Source organism: Colletotrichum chrysophilum, assembly GCF_026319265.1.
Source record: "Colletotrichum chrysophilum strain AFK26 chromosome Unknown scaffold_12, whole genome shotgun sequence".
NCBI lineage: Eukaryota > Fungi > Ascomycota > Sordariomycetes > Glomerellales > Glomerellaceae > Colletotrichum > Colletotrichum chrysophilum.
The window spans coordinates 224,025-242,452 of record NW_026517299.1 but is presented as its reverse complement, the minus strand read 5'-3'; the positions used below and the strand labels follow the sequence as shown (position 1 = coordinate 242,452).

At 55.7% G+C, this 18,428-nt stretch overlaps 1 protein-coding gene across 1 annotated transcript; it reads right to left on the bottom strand.

Annotated features, from left to right (window-relative positions):
- Positions 1–9,353: 9,353 nt before the first annotated feature.
- Positions 9,354–10,580, bottom strand: COL26b_002431 (uncharacterized protein; the record flags this gene model as incomplete). Its single annotated transcript, XM_053175351.1, has 1 exon — positions 9,354–10,580. The coding sequence occupies one exon, from the start codon at positions 10,578–10,580 to the stop codon at positions 9,354–9,356; it is 1,227 nt and encodes a 408-aa protein (XP_053040657.1).
- Positions 10,581–18,428: the final 7,848 nt, after the last annotated feature.

Here is an 18,428-nt window from a genome sequence, read left to right as displayed (position 1 = left end):
ATTCCGATGCTAGAACGGGTCAAAGTAGCGAGTTCACGCAAGAATCAACTGGGCGCGCTCTCAGAGATTGGAGGGATTTCTCGATATGGCCTACGGAAAACCCTTGCCCATCGTTCAAATCGTACCGCAGATCCGGATTACTTATTTTGGACGAACTCCTATCATATATTGCTTCAAATTGGGATGCAACGCACACTCGGGAGGAACCCAAATTGCTGGGACAGATTCAGAGCAAAACGCTATCCGATTCCGAGGCTCGTCGGCAAGTGTGTCAACCCACGCCGGGTCGGCGAAGAGATCCGGCAAGATAGTGAGTTGCGTTCGCTGCCTTCGATGCTACCCGACATGGAGATCAGCGTTCTTCCCCGGGCCGCAATTCCCTGAAACCTGCGCCGCATATTCGCAGAACGAAATGCACCCCGCACAAGGGGCAACTCGCTACGGGTTCCGGAATGGAGATACCGGAAGATCTTAGATTGTGGGGGCCTTCAATAGACCGGGCGACCGAGGCGGGAAAAGGTGTTCACCGAGTTGCCAGTGAAAGCCGAGATGGTGTTGCGAAGGAGCCGGTGAGGCAGTTGTGGTGTGCACACATGGCCGGGAGCGAGGGAGATTAATCGGATGAACCCCTATGGAAGGTGGTGTCATGCTATATCCTCAGCATTGCAGCTAGGCATACCGGGCATCTTGACTTCCCGGGGAAACAAACTACACGGCATGTCGGAATTCAATTCGGGAAGTGCAAGTGCTCAACTGGAACACTGTCACTCGCAGGGTTGCTTCAGATTGGTTATTCTTGGGGGATTGGAGCAATCAAACGGACCTGACGCCAAACAAATTAAGGAAGGCCGGGAAGAAGCAGCGGTCGAATGTTGGATTGGTTGGTCCTCGCATCGAGGCGATGTGCCCATGGAAGCTTGGCTCGTATCGATGCAGGTCCAGGACGACTGCGGCGTGGCGAGGATGGTGAGGGAGCGGGTACTAAAGCCACACCGTTGCGAGGATGTGTCTGGGGGAACACGGCTGGGGCTGGGGTTGGGAGAGGGCCCAATTGGACGATGGGCGGCGGATAGATGCGGGAGTGAGAAGGAATAGCGTAAAGGAGACGACAGCGAGCGTGGAGAGCGAGCCGGATTTCCCTTCTGGTTGCCTATACGGGGAAGCCGGGACGCTCGGAGGGAGGAAATGAAGACACAATGGGGTGATCTGGGGCCATATTGCTAATAAATAACTCGCTTCTTGGAACTGGCGAGGTTGCGACATGGTTGGCGGCGGAGGCTCCTTTGCGCGCATATACTAGAATGTCGGGTTTTCCGCCACCATTTGGGGTCCGGGGGAAGATGGGTGCCATGGGGAAGAAACGAGGGCTCTGATTGAGGCGGCAAGGCAAGGATAACCAGGCACAGGCAATGGCCATTCAATGATTATCGTGCTATCGGAGGATGAGCGACGACGGGCTGTGGTCCAGGTGTTCACCTAAGGTAGGTAAGGTATCCGTAGGTGAGCAAGGTGTGAACAAACACGCCACTCGGTGATGGCGGCTGCAGTTGCAGGGCGTCGTTCCCATTCATCGCTCCCTTCATGCGCATGGCGGATCTTTTGTGCGCTGAATCCCAAGCGGAGAAAAGCAAATTGCCAGAGACAAGAACGGCTGAGAGGGCTGTGAGAATCCAGTTCAGATTGGGAAAGAGGAAGCACCGAGACCATACATACCATGTCGCCATTTCCCAGACCCCTGTCCAGCTATCACGCCCTGATTTCTGGGGTTGGGGAGCTTGGGGCTCGGGGGCCTTGGGAGGGTCCATGTCCAGTCTGTTTGGAGATGGAGTGCCCCAGGGCAGGGCATATTGCGCCGAGAATGCCCTGCCAGCTCAAGTCAGGGACTTGCAGGGCTGGGCTGTCTGGCGGGCCTGGCCTCGGGAGATCAATCATGACTGTCAGAGACACTACGGATACTCACTCAACCAGAGTCAAGCCGACCACGGTCCACGGTCCACGACCACGACGAGGAGGAGCGTGGAAGGAGAAGGAAGGGGTCCACGCCCACGCCCACGTCCACTCCGGAGCCGGTGCTCGGGCCAGGGCACCGAGACGTGGAAGGTACTTCCCGGAGGATCCCCTGTCTGGGGCACATCTTTCGATGTTTCCCCACAGATAAGGTAAAGTAAGGTCAACACGCTGCACCTACGGAGGACCTACCAGGGAACATTGTGAAGCCGCCACAAAACAACTCAGATCCTGCTGTCCTTCCTGTTCTTCCTGTCCCAGACTCCAACCAGGTACGGATAAGGTGCACCCCCTTCCTTGCTTCCCCAGTCTGGCCCCCCGGCCCCCCAAGGAAACCACTGACCTGGCGCCTTTCGGCAATGCTGATTGACGGAATTTGTCCTCCGTTTGCTCTTTCCAGCGTGCTTCCTTCCACTCTGGGGAGAAACGGTAGGTGCCTAGCCTATCTCTGGCGGGCGTCACCTGCCGTTGGGGCTGTCTGCCTCAAAGCCGCACTCATGCTCTCCAACTTTGTCGCTATCTATTGTACCTACCTCACGTACGGATACTGCTAACGAATACCCATCTTTACGGAGCTCGGCATGCTGCGAGAGAACTTCACTCGTCGCCCAACGCGGCACGCCCCAAACGGACGCCCATTCCAGCCGTCGCACCTCGATGTCGTCCCGCTTCTCCGGTCGCTGAAACACATTTACCCGGCACTGCCCTTACGCTAACGTAAGGTAGCCAAGATAACCAACAACTTGGAACATCTCATTCAGCTCGAGCCTAACTCGTCGCGCTGTCTGGGCAGAGACTCACGCAACGACTTGGAACGCGGGGTTGCCAGATTATCAGCTCCTTGAGCGACCAATCAGGCTCTTGCTTGGCTCCTTCAAGAACATGGCTTCAGGGACCAGAGGTTGACGCGGAGAGAAGGCCGGCCTGTGCCAACTCACTGGTTGGAAATACCGGAAGACAAATCCGCTGTCTATTTGCAAACCCTCGCTCAGGGGCCGGACCCCGTCCCGGACGATGATACTCCACTGCATGTCCGAAAGCCAACTCGAGTCGACCACAATTCTACCATCGTATCGGCCTTCTGCCTGCAGCCTCCTTGACAAACGGGGATGCGCAGACGAATGCCTGGTGACACAATCGACAGTGCATACGAAAGAGAGGCGCTATTGCTTCCTCGTTTCAAGCCTTGATGCAGCCGGAGCTTCGCTTCCCCGGACGCCAATTTCAACACGCAATGAATATCAAACTGGCGGTGGATGCACGACAAGCCTACCTGTCCCCCACAAATGGACAACTTGCAACCCTGTCGTTTAGGGGAATTGATAGGACCGATGATTCACCAACGCATGGGATCTGCCCGCCGTGCAGCATAGATGCGTCAAGACTATTGCGCAATGATATCTGCAGTCTGCGTCACGCAGCCAGAGACGCTTGAAGCCTTGGGGCAAATGGCGCCCTGGTTGACGACGCAGAGAGAGTCCATCACGCTGATCCGTCGCACTATCGGCGTGCCCCTTTTATCGGCAGGCTGACGAGGCGCAACGTCTAAAGGGCCTTCAGCCGACATCGAGATGCACACAGGCGTCGGGGAAGCAAGCCAGAGTCTGAATCCCGACGACGGAAAAGCCGCTACACATCCCGAGCGGGTTTGGCTCGGGACGGATAACGGGCCCGAGGATGTGAACTCCCTTCCTGGACTCCAGATTCCTAGCGTCGCGGACAACAACATTCCACCCCCAATGCCCCAAGGCGCTACGCGGTACGAGGATCACAACCAGCGAGTCTCTGATACCCGCGGATTACACGGCACACCGACATATTCGTTCTCAGGCAGAGGATAGGTGTCGAATGGCCGGAAAGAACGGTCAGGATCCAGCTTCGCCTCAATTCAGGGATGGTCTAATTTTACATACAGCTTGCTGTCGTCATGCCGGGGCCCTTGCTTGCTGACACCCATTGGGACATTGTCACTAACGCCGACGTGCAGGCCTGTCGCCTTTCCAGTGATGCTCCGATATGCTCCGAAAGGCCAGTTATCCGGGGGGTTACCTGGACAATGGGGACAGCTTCTCTCTCTCTCGACAAGTCTTCCTGGAGACTACGCTGCGACCTGTCGATGTGTGCGCACCAAAATGCTTGAATGGTGAATACTGCGTCATCACAGGGATCGAGCAGTTGGTTGCTGATCTTATCGCCCGTTCTGGCTCAAGGCTCCGGGTTTTCTAACAAGGTTGCATGAAGGCTGCCTTCCCCCACAACCCCATAAAACGACGTCAAAACGCACTTGGGATGCTGGGGTAAATTTCGTGGGGCAGGCCGTGGGGGCTCACACAACGTCGACACCTCCAACTTGTCCATTGATTGCCTGAAGAGGGTGTGCAGGATTTGGCTAGGCCGAGGACGGCGACCGGGAGCCAGCCACATGTCCTTCGGCGTTACGATAAGGCAGAGCCCATCGGCGTCAGATGCCCCTCGGCGACGGCTTTCCCACCTGCCCCTGGATCTCGACTCCGGAACCGATGGCGGATGGCGCCATGGCTTCATGCGTGCACTCTGCGTACCGCAAAAGATTCCACCATCGGGAGCGAGCGGGACGGTTTGCTTTGACGACCGGGACATCAGTAACAAGCGCGAGAACAGGACCGACGTACCACATCCGATCAGTGTGCTCTTCGCTTAGGCGCCTCAACGTTCTTAACTCACCCTGAGGGACAAGCAGCCAAACCCCCACGCTTCTTCCCGTCAATGCGAAATCAGGCGTCGGCTCCCTCGAATCGCGGCACCAAAAAAAAAAAAAAAAAAAAAAACGCCAAAGGGAGAAGCAGGCCATGAGTGACGACTCAGCTGGTCTTGGGGTTTCTGACCCTGGCACATGCGCTCTGCTGAAGCGCATTTTAGCGCCATTGCACCATCTCCCCGTTTCCTGGTTTTGGATCAGGCGGAATGGTCAAGTGAAAGGGGTGACTTTCCTCGTGTTTAAGCGCCCGCAAATGTGTCTCAACCTGGGATCTCGTTTCGACGGGCTAATCGAACAAGAATCAGCGTCCACTCGCATGTGCAAAAGGCAACGCAACCATCAGTTGCCATGTCTGTGGCCATTCGGACTTTCTGAGTTATCGAACGAGACGGCGCATACCCAAAAAGCAAACTGTTTGCTACCTAGGCTGCGGACATCACAAGCCGCCGGCCAGCCCAGGCATTTCCCAGGACTCTGGTTATGACCTATCGCCTGAGCCGTCTTAGCAACGAGATATCCGCGTCATGTCTCGTCTCGTCTCTCCCGCATCCGCATGTCTTCCGCGGTTCCCCGGGGGCATTGGCCGCCTCAGCGTACATGTCGAAAAAAACAATGCCCAAGCCTCTAATGCGGCCTCGCCCGCCTTCTCCTGTCTCGAATAGCAACTCATCTCAACCCTCTTCAAATCGGAACGCATTCCAACTATGCCACCGACGCCAGCGACGCCATGCCGCGCTCCCCAGACTCCCTGGGTACTCATGCCCCACCCCCTCACTCGGTGGCTTTCGCGATGGAATTGTAGAAGCATCACTCCCGTTTTTTTTTCAACAGTGTACGTACCGTCACCCATCCATCTTGGGGTTGAACATCTGCAACTACCACACCCTCTCGCGCGTCAAGTGTGCACCCAACTCGACACGTCGCGTCTGGCGGTGAAGGAGCTCCTACAAGCACGTAAGCAAGCAACCTCTACACGCGGTAGTGCTCAGTTCGTTGAGAGAAACATCCAAGCGATGGCTGCGCCTGTCTTTGCTGAGCTGAGGCAGCCATTTCGGAGACGCAACTTAGATGCCGAAGCCATTGCCTGGATACTAGCGACTCTTCGCGCAGATGCTAGCAACGGACGGAAGAGATGCTCCCGCTATTGCCGCCGTCATCAGCACGTCTCTGGCTCGCATGTTGCTCGGTGTAAACTCTTGGGCAGGCGCCAAACAAGAGGATGCTTTACGGCGAGCGGACGCCAGCGTTGCACCGCGTCCGAAACCAGGCTTGTAGATCTTCCTATATGGTATCAGCTGTGGTAAAACAGTTCCCCTTCCTCGCAAAAGCTGGTGGGCTGGCATGTCCGCACCCGATGAGCAAGCCATTACTGCCACTCTCACATGTGACGAGCCTTCGTAAATGCAGCCTCACCAGCGGTCCTGCCCAAGCCAAGCATGCGACGTGGTTCGCGCGCGCCGTCGCCGCCGCCGCCAGGGCAAGAGAGAGGGAGACGGGGTATGCGCGACATGTGCCCTGATTCACTTGTGAATCCAACAAAAGGCTGCTGGCATTCAACGACTCAGCCCAAAACCTTGGAGCCGAAAAATCCGGAGAAGTCGGGCGCGAGGGATGAGAGACGACAGAGACAACGCACGAATAGTCATGATGGGGCCACCAGGTGGCTGGCTGGCCTCACTATCACGCCCAAAGGGTAGGTACCGCTACGTGAGAGTGATAGTGAGAGTGAGTCGTAGAGAAGAGAGAGACCTTGGCGTCGCGTTCCTGAACCAACCCAACAACAGCAAGCCACACAAATACCGAGCAAGCCCACCATCCTCTCCAGGTAAGCCAAAGGAGTAGCCCGATCCCCAGGAGATTTCCCCGCCAACAAAAGTACGGGGAAAAGCTTTTTCGGTGACAGCGGCCACTTTGAGTCATCATGAACGACTTACATGTCCCAAAACTGGGGAATCCAACCGTCATCACCTCCTTGGCCCCGGGCTGTGGAAGACAGCATACGTAGCCATCCGCTGGCTCCGGTAGCATGCTTTTCTTGGCCCCAGCTGGTGTAGCCGTAAAGATCCGATGGCAAAGAACCAAGGCAAAAGCTCAGGGGAACCCCTAAACAAGGAGTCCTAAGGCTGGGCTGGGCCGGTGGTCCCTTACGAAGATCCTATGGGGTTTGTCAACAATTTTTTTCAGTGATCCCTCTCTCGTCTCTTCCCCACGCGTAGGGGAAAAACAAAAAGAGGTTGCAACAGGTGTCAGAAACCGCTGCTCATGCCAGGGACAGTGGGGCAGATTGTGATATCATCCCCCAGAGAAATACGTAATGCCGTCGTTCCAGACCTTTATTCTCTCGCAGGCCGGGGAAAAAGACAACAAGACAAGAGTTGACTGACTCGAGGCCTTTGTACATCACCACCCACACCTATTCCCTAATCATGCCATTGGCGAAAAAAAACCAAGCTGTGTTCTGCCAGGTTTCTGGAGGTCGCAGATGGCACGATCGAGTGGCCCGTTTACGTAGCTCTGAGGGGCGGGAGAGGAACGGACGGGGAGGGGGAGGGGTGGGTGGTGGTTTAGAATTTCCGGGGTAAACGGTCAAGCTGCTTGACTAATGTTCCCGTACAACCGCGCAACCCAACCCACCGGCAGCGGCAGCGGCAGGCAAAACGATTGTCTTTATCGCAGGAGGGGCGGCGGCGGCGGCGGCGGAGAGGACATGACGGCACGCAATATGAGGCAGACGATAACGCATCGTTTCCTGTGCAAGGGGTGCTGGAAGAAAGATTTCTGCAGTATCTGCCTCCCGTATGTCTACTTTACCCCATAGATATCCATCCCATATACAGCCACCCCATGCCCCCCCAGTGTCTATCCCCCAGCCCAAAAAAAGATAGGGCCAAGAGCGACCAAGTGCAGAGATAGGGACCAAAAAAGGGGGCCCGGCCAAGATGTGCGCGCAAACTCCAAGGAAATCATGACGAGATGGGAGAGCTGGAGCTGACTCTCTCTCTCTCTCTCTCTCTCTCTCTCTCTCCCTCTGAATGGAGCCAGGGGGCGTAGCAGCAGAACCACTGCTGTGCCCTGCTGCGTTGTCACCATGCCTGCCTGCCTTTGCGTTTCTGCCTGCCTCATGCGCGCCTGCGCCGCCATCTGACGAGTAATATGTCACTGCTGATGATCGTTTGAAGAAAAAAATTTCATTTGCGCATTCTTATAATCTGATAGCACAGGTTGCCTTGTGTGCGCCGCCTTCCAGTAGGCCTTCTCTTGTGTTGCGTGCGTACATTGAAAGGTCGTGGATATTTCAGTAGAATAACTCGGTAGAAATCCAGGAAAAAAAGGTTTCAAAAGATGGAGCGAGCGAGAGCGCGCGGGTGGTCCAGCTAGAGGAAAACAATTACACAATGATGCGAAAAGGCGTGCTACCTTGCCTACCTCTCTCCCGCCGCCGCGCCGTGAACCGAGCCGCGGGCTAACACCGTTTCCCAACGACGGCACTCCGACCTCCTCCTCAAACGGGGGCTCACAGGAAGAATGGGGGAACCAAAAAAAAAAAAAAAAAAGGCCCGGATGCAAACTGCGCAGATTACGTGCGGCTTCAGGTGTGTGGGGGTGAGCAAACCGCGCCCGTCCTCCCTCCATCTCTTTTCCTTTTCTTCCTCTAGAGGTGCCTGGCTCCCCCCAAACAAACGGGCTGCCGCCGCCGCTGCCTCAGCCAGCCAAGCAAGGTCCGATCATCGGTCGAGTTGTGACTACCACCGTGTGGGAGAGAAAGTGAGTGAGTTGTGTGGGGTGGGTGGGTTGGGGTCTGTCACACCCCGACTTGTGCACCTCAACTCACTCACACACTATGGCCACGAGGGAGATGGAGATTGATAAAGCATAGGTCACGTTCACAGCCAAGTCGAGATGGAGGGTGTCATGGAAATGCCAGTGAAGTGGATCATCGGGTTCTCTTGATTTCTCTCGAGTTTCGAGGAAACTTCTCTAACAGTTTCGGTTGATAAGAAATAACGTACTTGGTCAGGCACGCCTCTGTACGGGCGGCGACTCTCTTCTGAGGAAAAAACACCCAACAGCGCTGATGCGCTGGCCCGCCCGTCCGTGGAAGCTCTTTTCTTGAGCCCATGTACACCGGTTCCCCGCCGTCTATAGGTTGATATCTCTTTGTAAAAATCCCATCGCGCGCCCTCACATACAAACAGACCGTGACACATTTGAGTGGGCGGGTTCGCCGCCACTCATATACACACACACATACAAGAGGATCCTACCCCTTCTCAATCCAAAAGAGCCAGAAGAAAATAAAAGACAGTGTAGGCACATAATAAACTTTGCTTTTCGTTGTGATGGTTGGGGGGAGAGGAGTCGTGAATCCAATCTCTGGTTGCAAATCCGTCGAGCAGAGGAGTTCTATAAGTTTGAAATGCAGCCGCCGCCGTGAAAGGCGAGACCGTCGCTTCTTTGGTTGGAGAATGTGAGGTAGTTGATTTCGTGATTAAGTAGAGAAGTCGAGGTTGGCCACCTTTCCAGTTCGAAAATTCCCAAAACGCCGTAGTTCTATCCCTTCTATATCCCAGGTCGTCAAGTCATGCCACTTTGCTGAAAGCCGTTTCCGTTACATCCGGTCCATGAGATCTCCACCAGCAACACTGCCGGTGGTGGAACTCCTGCCGCTCTGGAATCCATCGTTGCCGTCGAGGAGTTGGTGAACTCCGATCTTGGGAACAGGTAGTTTCCTCACAGCGTCGGGCCGGCTGATGATGTCCGCCAGAGAAGCGCCGGTGGGGCGAGGGGTGCCGGCGCTCGTAGGCGCAGGGGCAGGAGGCAGGTAGGGAGCCTCCAAGTGAGGCTCGAGGGGAGCCAGAGCCGGGGGAGCGGCGTGCTGGAGGGAGAGGTTGCGCAGAGAAGGCAGCTCGTAGCCCATGGGTCGAAGCCTCGGAGAGTGAGCAGGAGTAGCGATGGGAGTGTGGTCCGGAGTGGGAGACAAAGAGTCGTGAGAGAAGGTGGGAGAGGAAGGAGCCGTGGAGTTGGGAGAGTTGGGACGAGATCGCTTTGCGTGACGAGAGCCAGAGTAGTGGTCGTCGTTGTGCTCATCGTTGGAGTGAGATCTCGACATGTGGTAAGCAGAGAGGGAAGGCAGGTGGCCTCGCGAGTTGTGGAGGCTGTGAGAGTAGTAGGGATGGTGTCTGGCGGAAGGGCCGTGGAAAGGAGGCGCGGTGAGAGTCTCGCGCTCGACCTGGTTGGCGGCCTTGGCCAGGATGGAGATGTCCATGTTGTTGTTGCCCTGAGGTTGGCGGTTGAAGGGGCTGCCCAGGTGGGTGGGCAGGACATATTGAGTAGAGTAGGAATGAGGAGGAGAGACATTGGGCGAAGAGAGGCTCGAGGTGGGCGCAGATCTGATCGTCTTGGGAGCCGGGGGAGGAGCCATCATTCCATCCTGAGGCATGTGTGACTGAGGACCCGAGTTGTACTGGTTCTTGCCTCTCCTCGAGTTGGGGTTGCTGTGTATCCTTGAGTGACGAGTGAGTTCGTCAGAGCGGGAGAATTTCTTGCTGCAGCCAGGGTACTGGCAAGCATGAGGCTTCTCGCCAGTGTGAGTGCGGATGTGTCTCGTCTGGTGCTCGAGGCGGTGAAAGGCCTTGTCGCACAAGGGGCACTTGTAGGGACGAGGCAGCTCGTTGGGGTTCTCTGCGGTCTGGCCGGGGAGAGGACCCTTTGGCTTCAGCTCGTTGAGCTGACCGAGACGAGTTGTTTCCATGGCGTCGCCCGAAATCATGTTGTCGTTCTTATCGGGATTGAGTAAATTTGAAAAGTTGAAAGGAGACGGTTGTGTCTGTTGCATGTGATCGCCCATTGGCCCAGATATGCAGTGCTGGGCTTGGGAACTATTCGACCCTTTTTCTTTGTGTTCTTCCTTCCGGTAATCGACTTTGGCTATGCAGAACCAAGTCGACGTTACAAGGAATCGTTTCCGAGTTGGTGGATGTTGAGTGGTTGTGTGGAGAGTGGGTTGCGCAGAAGGTCGAGTGCGTGTGGTGGGTGAGGTGGGCGATATATAATAGTCGGGGCGAGTCGGAGTTGGGTGCGGAGGGTGTGGTGTGGTGTATGTACCTTATGGTTGACGTTGGGAGCTTTGGCGTTTGGGGACAGTATGGGGTTGTCCTGGGGGCAGTTTGTCGTCGGTGACGGTTGACAGGAGGTGTAACAATTTTTTCCAAAAGAAGAAACAGAGGCAGAGGGAGAGAGAAAGGACGGGGCGGTAGTTTTAAATGGAAGAGAATGTGAGAAAGAGCGTAGGTACAGACAGGATTGACAAGAGGTGGGATAAGGAAGAAAAAAAAGAGGACGGGGGTGGGAGGGTGTGGATGTGTGGACGGTGTGGAAGGGGAAGAATGGTAAGGTACTTGCGGCAGGTACTGCGGTAGACAAGCAGCGGCAAGTGGTAGGGGGGGGGGGGGGCAAGATGGGGATGGGAAGAGGGCAGGGAAGAGAAGGGAAGGGGAAAAGGAAGGGCCAGGGAAGGGGGGTGGACGGTTTCTCCTTCTCTGGACGACTGGGTACTGGGGTGCTGGGGTGCTGGGTAGCCGGGACGTTGGGTACCTACCTAAGGTAGGCTACGAATGCTGGGTGCTGGTGCTGGTGCTGGTGTCGAGTGCTTGTGCTGAAGGGAAGTGAAAGTGCTGAGTGTTGGCTTGTGCTTTCCGCGCCATGCTCGCCCTGCCCCCAGCTTCGTCCTTTTTTTTTTTTTTTTTCTTGCTCCCCTTTCCGGTTGTGGTGTTTCTGGGGCCTTCTGGGGCACCTCTGACGCTCCCCCCAGGCTGGTTACCTAAGGGCGTCGTCGTCGTGGGACAGGAATACTCGCGAAAGGTACATGGGGCGTGGAGGGTACTTGGGAGAGACTGTGACGGTGCGGGTGCGAATGCGGGACCCCCATGGATGCTCCCCCATGGCCCATTTCCAGCGTCAAACCCGCCATACGGAGCACCTTGCCTTGCCTTGCTTTCCATGCCATCCATATCTTTTTCTTCGTCGTCGCCGTCAGCACCAGCAGGCACAGCCAAACAGCCATCACAGGTCGGGCAGGCAATCAGACCAGACAGATAGCTGACAGACACTCCAGCCGCCAGAGACAAGACCAGGGCTGAGACTGGGGGCCGCTGGGCAGACCAGAGACAGACATCCCGCGACCAGTGAGCATGGTGGACGGCATCCTCTCCGTTTGGAGCAGCGGCAGACAAGTCACAGCAGCTGGTAGGGATTATTGTTTTAGGAGGGGCGGCAGCACCAGCCTGTGAGAGATCACTACGGAGAAACTGACTGACAGATACCTTAGGTAGACACTGACCTGGCTGCTGCAACTGACGGACTGACTGACTGACTCTGGACACACAAGAGACAGTGCAGCACCGCAGAGTCTTGCTGGAGCGGGTGAAGGGGAAAAGGAGGGGTGGGGTGTGCCTCGGAGAAACGGGGGGGGCGTGTGAATCCCGTCGACACTATGGAGTTTACCTCCACTGGGGACCCCACCCTGTGCTCCCCACTCCCAGAAAGCCAAGAGGACGTGCTCTGCTACTCTCCCGGAGGGACACCACCACCCATGTACGTAGCTTTTTTTTTCCTTTCCTGACTTGGACAGCAGAGCCCAGCCAGGGCAGCCGCTATCCCAGGTACGTACCGGGCCGATGCACCACGTAAGGCACCTCAGGCAAGGAAAGGTACCTGAGGCGCACCAGCGCACCACCAGCGAAAGCACCTCAATGCCGTACCGTAGATACCGCCCTGCTTTTTTTTCCCCCTTCCTCTACCGTCGAGATGTGCTAATCGTCCGTTTTCCTTGCCTGTGCTGCCTGTAACTCTTATGCAACGGGATCCCTTCTTTGTCAGAGTGTGTCTCCTCCGTACTCGAACCCATACAGAATGCATCCATACCCAAGCCAGAGCAGCACCGCAGCGCGTCACCAATCGTATCATATCGTATCGTATCTTGCTCTGCCAATGTCCGAGTCACTCGCCTGGGGGCGGAAGGGGGTTTGTTAGTCTCACCGAATTAACGGCGCAAACCCGCCCCGGCGAGACAAAAGGCGATGGAGGCATTACATGATGTGCTGGTCCAGACTCCAGAATACCGCCGTCCGAACCAGCAGTATGCATCCACCAGAGAGACAGAAAGAGGCATGTGTGTATCCTCCAATCTCCAGTCTCCAGTCCCCGAGTCTTCTCCAGACGTCCACTATTACATTACACCTTGCACTACGCCGCACACACACACAGTAACTGCCTTCCATACCACAATTCCCTTATTCCGCCCATCCCACACACATCTCCGTGCTCAACGTCTAGTGTAGGGAGCTAGGGGGATCCTTATCCTCTTCAAATGTTTCTGTCCCCGTGCCGGCTTAATGAGAACCTGGAAGGCGATGGATGGAGAAGATGATGAAGAGAGAAAAAAAGCCTTTAGTTAGGCTACTAATCTGATGGACTGATGGGGTGGGAATGCCTGCCTCGCCTTAGCCTGTCGGTGGTCCATCCTCGGCCTCATTCGCAGTATTGCTTATCCACAAACAACGTATCCGTATCGTATCGCCGCCGCTATTCCCGCTTGACGATGCCTCTCTCACCATAGTCCCCATACTCAAATTTCCCTCTCGAGCCACATCTCGGTCTACTACCGACACATGCCTCCCTCATGCGTGAAGCTCCAAGTAAAGGATACATAGTGTAAACAAGACCTTGTGCAACGTAGGCACTTTATTCTGATAGGAACGAGGCCTTTTTTTTCCCTCGCCTCCACATCTCTCATCCCCATCCCGCTTTCCTTTCCCCAGGCTCGCCGAGATTAGCACCCCGCCAGCCTGGCCCTGACAGTACAAACTATCGCGACCGGGACCCTGAAGCCTGACTCTGCGCGATTGTGCGGGCGGGCGCGGGGCGGTGAGGCGACGGAGGTGGTGGCTTAGTCGCAACAACCCCGAACTTGTGCCACCGTCCGCCGCTCTGATTGGTGCGCCGAGCCATGGGGGAAGCTATTCGGGGAGCTTGAAAGTGAGAAGGACGCAAGACGGTTAGCTATCGAAAAGAAAAGAACCAGAATCAGACAGTGCCAGACACCATTTGGGGGAAGAGCACCAAAAAAAAAAAGTTGGACCCCTCGTCACGCAATGCCGCCGTCTGCTTGGTTTTGCCCATATGGCACAATTTAGTCTGGACCTCTCCTCATTTTTGTGATCGTCCAGATTTACCCCGTGGGAATGAGGGGCAGAACCTTGACCCGCGGGAGCCTGCATTTATTGACAAAAGGAAACCTGGGGGAGACATTGATCATTCTCTGTGGGGAACCCAATCAATCATGCTCCCATCTCATGAGCATCAGCTGAGGGCAAACACCAGGCAAGCAAGCATACGACAGCTTCTGTTCGTCTCTCTGGGATCGTCCATGCCAGTTGCCGCCCGCCCTCTCACCAGCAGGCCATGCCATGGCAATGACACTCCTGGATCGTACACGCGTGGATGGCTGGGCAAGGCGAAGCGCATATCGAACGAGCCCAGTAAGCTTGATTCTATGCTGTCCTCCGTTGCCTCTGCCCAGCCGCGGGCCCCCTTGTACATCCTCGACGGAGCATGCGGTTGGCTCCCAGGCGAGCAGAGGGCTATCTTTATGCCGGCCGTATCACAGCACACAGCACCCGTCGCGCAAGCTGATACGGCGCCGCGATCCGAAGTGCTCAGCTCACGATGAGATGAGGTCGAGACAGCAACCCCGCGGGGTGGGGGGTTGCTCTCCTCCTCCACAGCCAACACGGCCGCCAAAGATATGTACCTTCTCCAACTAAACGGTATCAACGTCCACCACCTTGAGCTGTCATGTTGCAGCCCAAGTTCAAGCCAACTTTGCGCGTGTATCTGTCTCCTTGTCTGCTGCTGCTCTCCACCTCTGTCATTCCGAGGACCGAGCCAGGCAGTCGCTCGAACAGCTCATTTGAGGCCCAAGATTCTAGTCCGTCTTTTTCGACGCCATGGAACACTATCCCGAGTCCACCGTCTGCATAGTACACTCTTCGCAGCTCAACGCCACGTCCGGGGGCCCGCCGGTGGTGTGGGGGCCGCCGCTCTGTCAAATTACATTTAGCCCCTCCTCCGTCGAGATAAGAGTGTTGGAGCGGTACCGGATCCCGACCACCAAGTGCACACAAACGTATGCCATAATTTTTCCAAAGACAGCCCGCAGGCGTATCCATCAACAGACACACCCAAGGCAATAAGACCCTTCACGCATACATAGTATCGTCGATCAGCCAATTTCGCGCTTGCTTCACCGCAACATCAACCCACGTCCTTGTGGTCATCAGCACTTTCACGACACCCTCAACTTCTCAGACGACATATAGTCTGGGCGTAGTCTTCGAGACGACTCTCGTCATTGATTCTCCGTCGCGTGTCTCGGTTATTCTCGCCAGTATCTCCACTGCGCGTTAAGCGCGAGAAAAAAAAAAAAAAAAGCGAGACTTGTCGCAGATGAGTCAAATTTCCGCATCGTGACTTTTCTTCAGCGCTCGTCAGCGCGCGCCCAAACGACGTGATCCGCAATAGATAAGCCGTACAAGCCGCCTGGGCTGGTGGTTCCCTTATGTTAAGAGTTAGATTCCCACACCCCTCGCCCTGTGTGCGCGCCGCCGAGCATCGCCAAGCGGATACAGGGCTTTCGCATACGCCTCCCTCTGTAATTCGGTGGCCCTCGGTAGTCCCTCGCCGAGGACGAATGGAAGTCCTGATCCTCGGCTCGCTCCTCGGTCTGCAGCGGATGCAGATGCACACAGCACAGCAGCGGCCAGGTCCTTTGGCTGCGCTGCCCGTGCTTCATGAACAACGTTGAAGCAAGCCACAGTCCCTCGTGTCTCTGGGTTTTCTTTGTTGGATCGAAAGATTCTGTGCCGATTGTGGTCTTCGTCTCACCCTCAAGACAGGCGATATGTTGCCAATTGCCTACGCCAATACATGCTTTCGACTTTTGCCGGTCATGGGCGGATGATCGGGATTTCTTCCTCTCAAAACTTTTGGGCGAATCAAAAGGCGCAGAACCCAAAGCTCTTTTGACAGGGTGTGAGGGTTTTGGTCTGGCCCCTCACTTGCGACGATGAGCATGTCACCCCCAACGTCCAAAAGGGACAGCACGTGGGGGTATCGCATCCTCTGCTCACCACCACTCTGATGCCCGCATATCGCCATCAAGCGCTCCTCTTGCAATCCGTTGCCATTGGCGTTGAAGCGGCGCCACCTTCCCCATGCCTCGGTGATTTCCCCGCGGCAGGTCCGCAATCGTATATTATGCGCTCAGCTGGTCAGCAAGTCCCTTATCCAACTTCCTCTTCAAGGCCAGACCTGCCTTCCAGGTTCAGTCGATCCCCCGAACTGCCAGGTGCGCTAGGCTTCATTTGGGATATCCGGGGGAAGTCCCAACGACCCTGTCCCAAGAGTTGGGGAAGTCAGATCTCTCATATCTGCTAGACTGCTTTCCGTACAACCGCGCAGCTTGACCGCTTTGGGGTGAAGTTTCCGGTAGAGCTCTGCCCTTTCTCTCGTGCGACAACTACAACTTCCGCTGAGGATATGTCAATGCGGTTGGGTCCTCAACCGAATCAGACTTTCTCGTAAAACGCTCAGGGCACGCGAAGACGGTGGTGATATGTAACAGCGTGATGAGGTGCGTCGGCTGCTGGGAAACCTTTTGGCCTTCAGCCAAGAAGACATCGCTGTCCCTGCCTAATGGGTCGTAGCATCAACAGCCTAAATGAAATGCGCCCAGCAGAGATAAGAGCCACGAGAAAATCTTCAAGGTCGTCTCCCGCAACACACACTTCTGTCCCGCCCCCGGATTTCTCCACGCTTGGATATGGCTGGCCAGGACATCTGATTGCTGCGCTACCCGTCCTCCCGATAAAGCATCAGGTGAAATGCCGGCCACTTCCCGGTTGCCAACTCTTGGCCCATTTTGCTGAGATACCGGATCGTTAATTTTTCGAAGTACCCAACAAGGCCCTCGAGACGCGGCGTAATGATGAACCCAGGGTGCAAAGGTTGTGGATTGCCTGTTGGCGGGTACCGACAAAGAGCAAAAGCCGCCCGATTTGCCGTTCTCAGTACGCGTGTTTGTACGGATACCTATCCATCACACAGTAGCCGAAGAACAAGTCTGTCGGCTTTGATTCAGACATTTGTGACTTTGTTCTATGAAGTGGTCCGATGGCGACTGAATCGTGAAATGCGGAGAATCGTACGCTCACCGCACCATAGTGGGATAGAGCACAGCTGCCTCCAGGTACGCCCAAAATTTCCGACGGATTTCGCGGGGCAGACGCGATGATCTTGCATAACGATTGCCTGTGTGCCGGGGGTCGAAAGACCGATGGCGTTTCCAGTGCCGGCAACAATAGCAATAATGCATGGTTCCCGTCCAGTCGCGCTCTGCTTGGTTGTCTTACTCAACGAAACTACTGTTCGGCAATGGCGCGGAGAGAACCCCGCTGACTTGTTTCCAGTCCTGCCTTGACCCCTCTGCCCCTGAAAAAAGCGTTCTTGTGATGTCTTCAGTCCCAAAACATTGTCTTGGACATGTAGCGAGCCATGATGTTCTGGAATCTGGGGATTTGATATCGTAGAACGCGCCGGCTCACAAGCGCCGGAGCAACTAGCTCTTGTAGGACTTCTCGATGCCATCAACGGGTGTATCGTCGCTCAGTTCCTCGCGTTAACTGGGGGCTATCGCGACAGCTCTCGATTACGAAACTCGCCCGAGCATGAGTCAGTGCCTAGCTGGACGGGATAAGTACGCAGTACAGCGGAAATGAACCGAGCTCTTCAGTGACAGAATGGATCTGCCCAAGCTTCCCCAGACATGCCTCTCAATGGAGGTACCCCCGCAAAATTCTTCGGGAGACAGGGCGGTAGCTCATTGAGCTAAGGACGAGATGGGCTGGGTTACGGCGGTACTGTGTTATCTGCCCTGGGTGAAAATTGACCCGAGTCTCCTTGCCGGGACACGCCTGTGTTTGAAACCAGCTTCCTGAAAAAGGCAGCATATCTGGGGGCCTGGGAATGGACCGGGGATGGCGTTTTACGGGGGGACGATACAGAGGATGTAGATAGGTTGTGGGGAGAGTCAAAGCCACGCCTCAGGGCGTACAAGCCAACACGTGGTGTGTGGTTATGAGCCTGGGTCCCATCTGAGGGAGGTTGAGATCCCGAGAATCCCCGACGAGCACAAGCAAACAAGCAAGCCAGCTCCTCTGAGCTTCCGTTTGGTCAGAGCTGGCGGCATGTGAGTGGCGCCGGTGAAATCTCTGGCTTGTCCTGGTCGACTCAGTGAGACGCAAACAGACGAATGAACGGCGTCAACTCGCATCCCTCAATGAGGCATCGCTCCATCATTGGATTCGTGCCGTCGTTAAAGGCTTGAGTTTTGGAATGCAGGTACTGCGTGGTAGGCCCCTCGTTGCTATCACATGTGAAAAGATAAGGGGGACAGGGGTCCCTTTTCCCCGAAGACAAAATTCGAGGAATGATGTCAGCGACAAAGTTTGGGGAACCGCAATCATCTATTGGGGAAACGGTAGCATTTCCGCCCATGAAAATGGCAGAGGGAAAGGCTGGGGAAGCGCGTACCTTGCATCTCACATGGATGCAGAAGCTAGAAAGT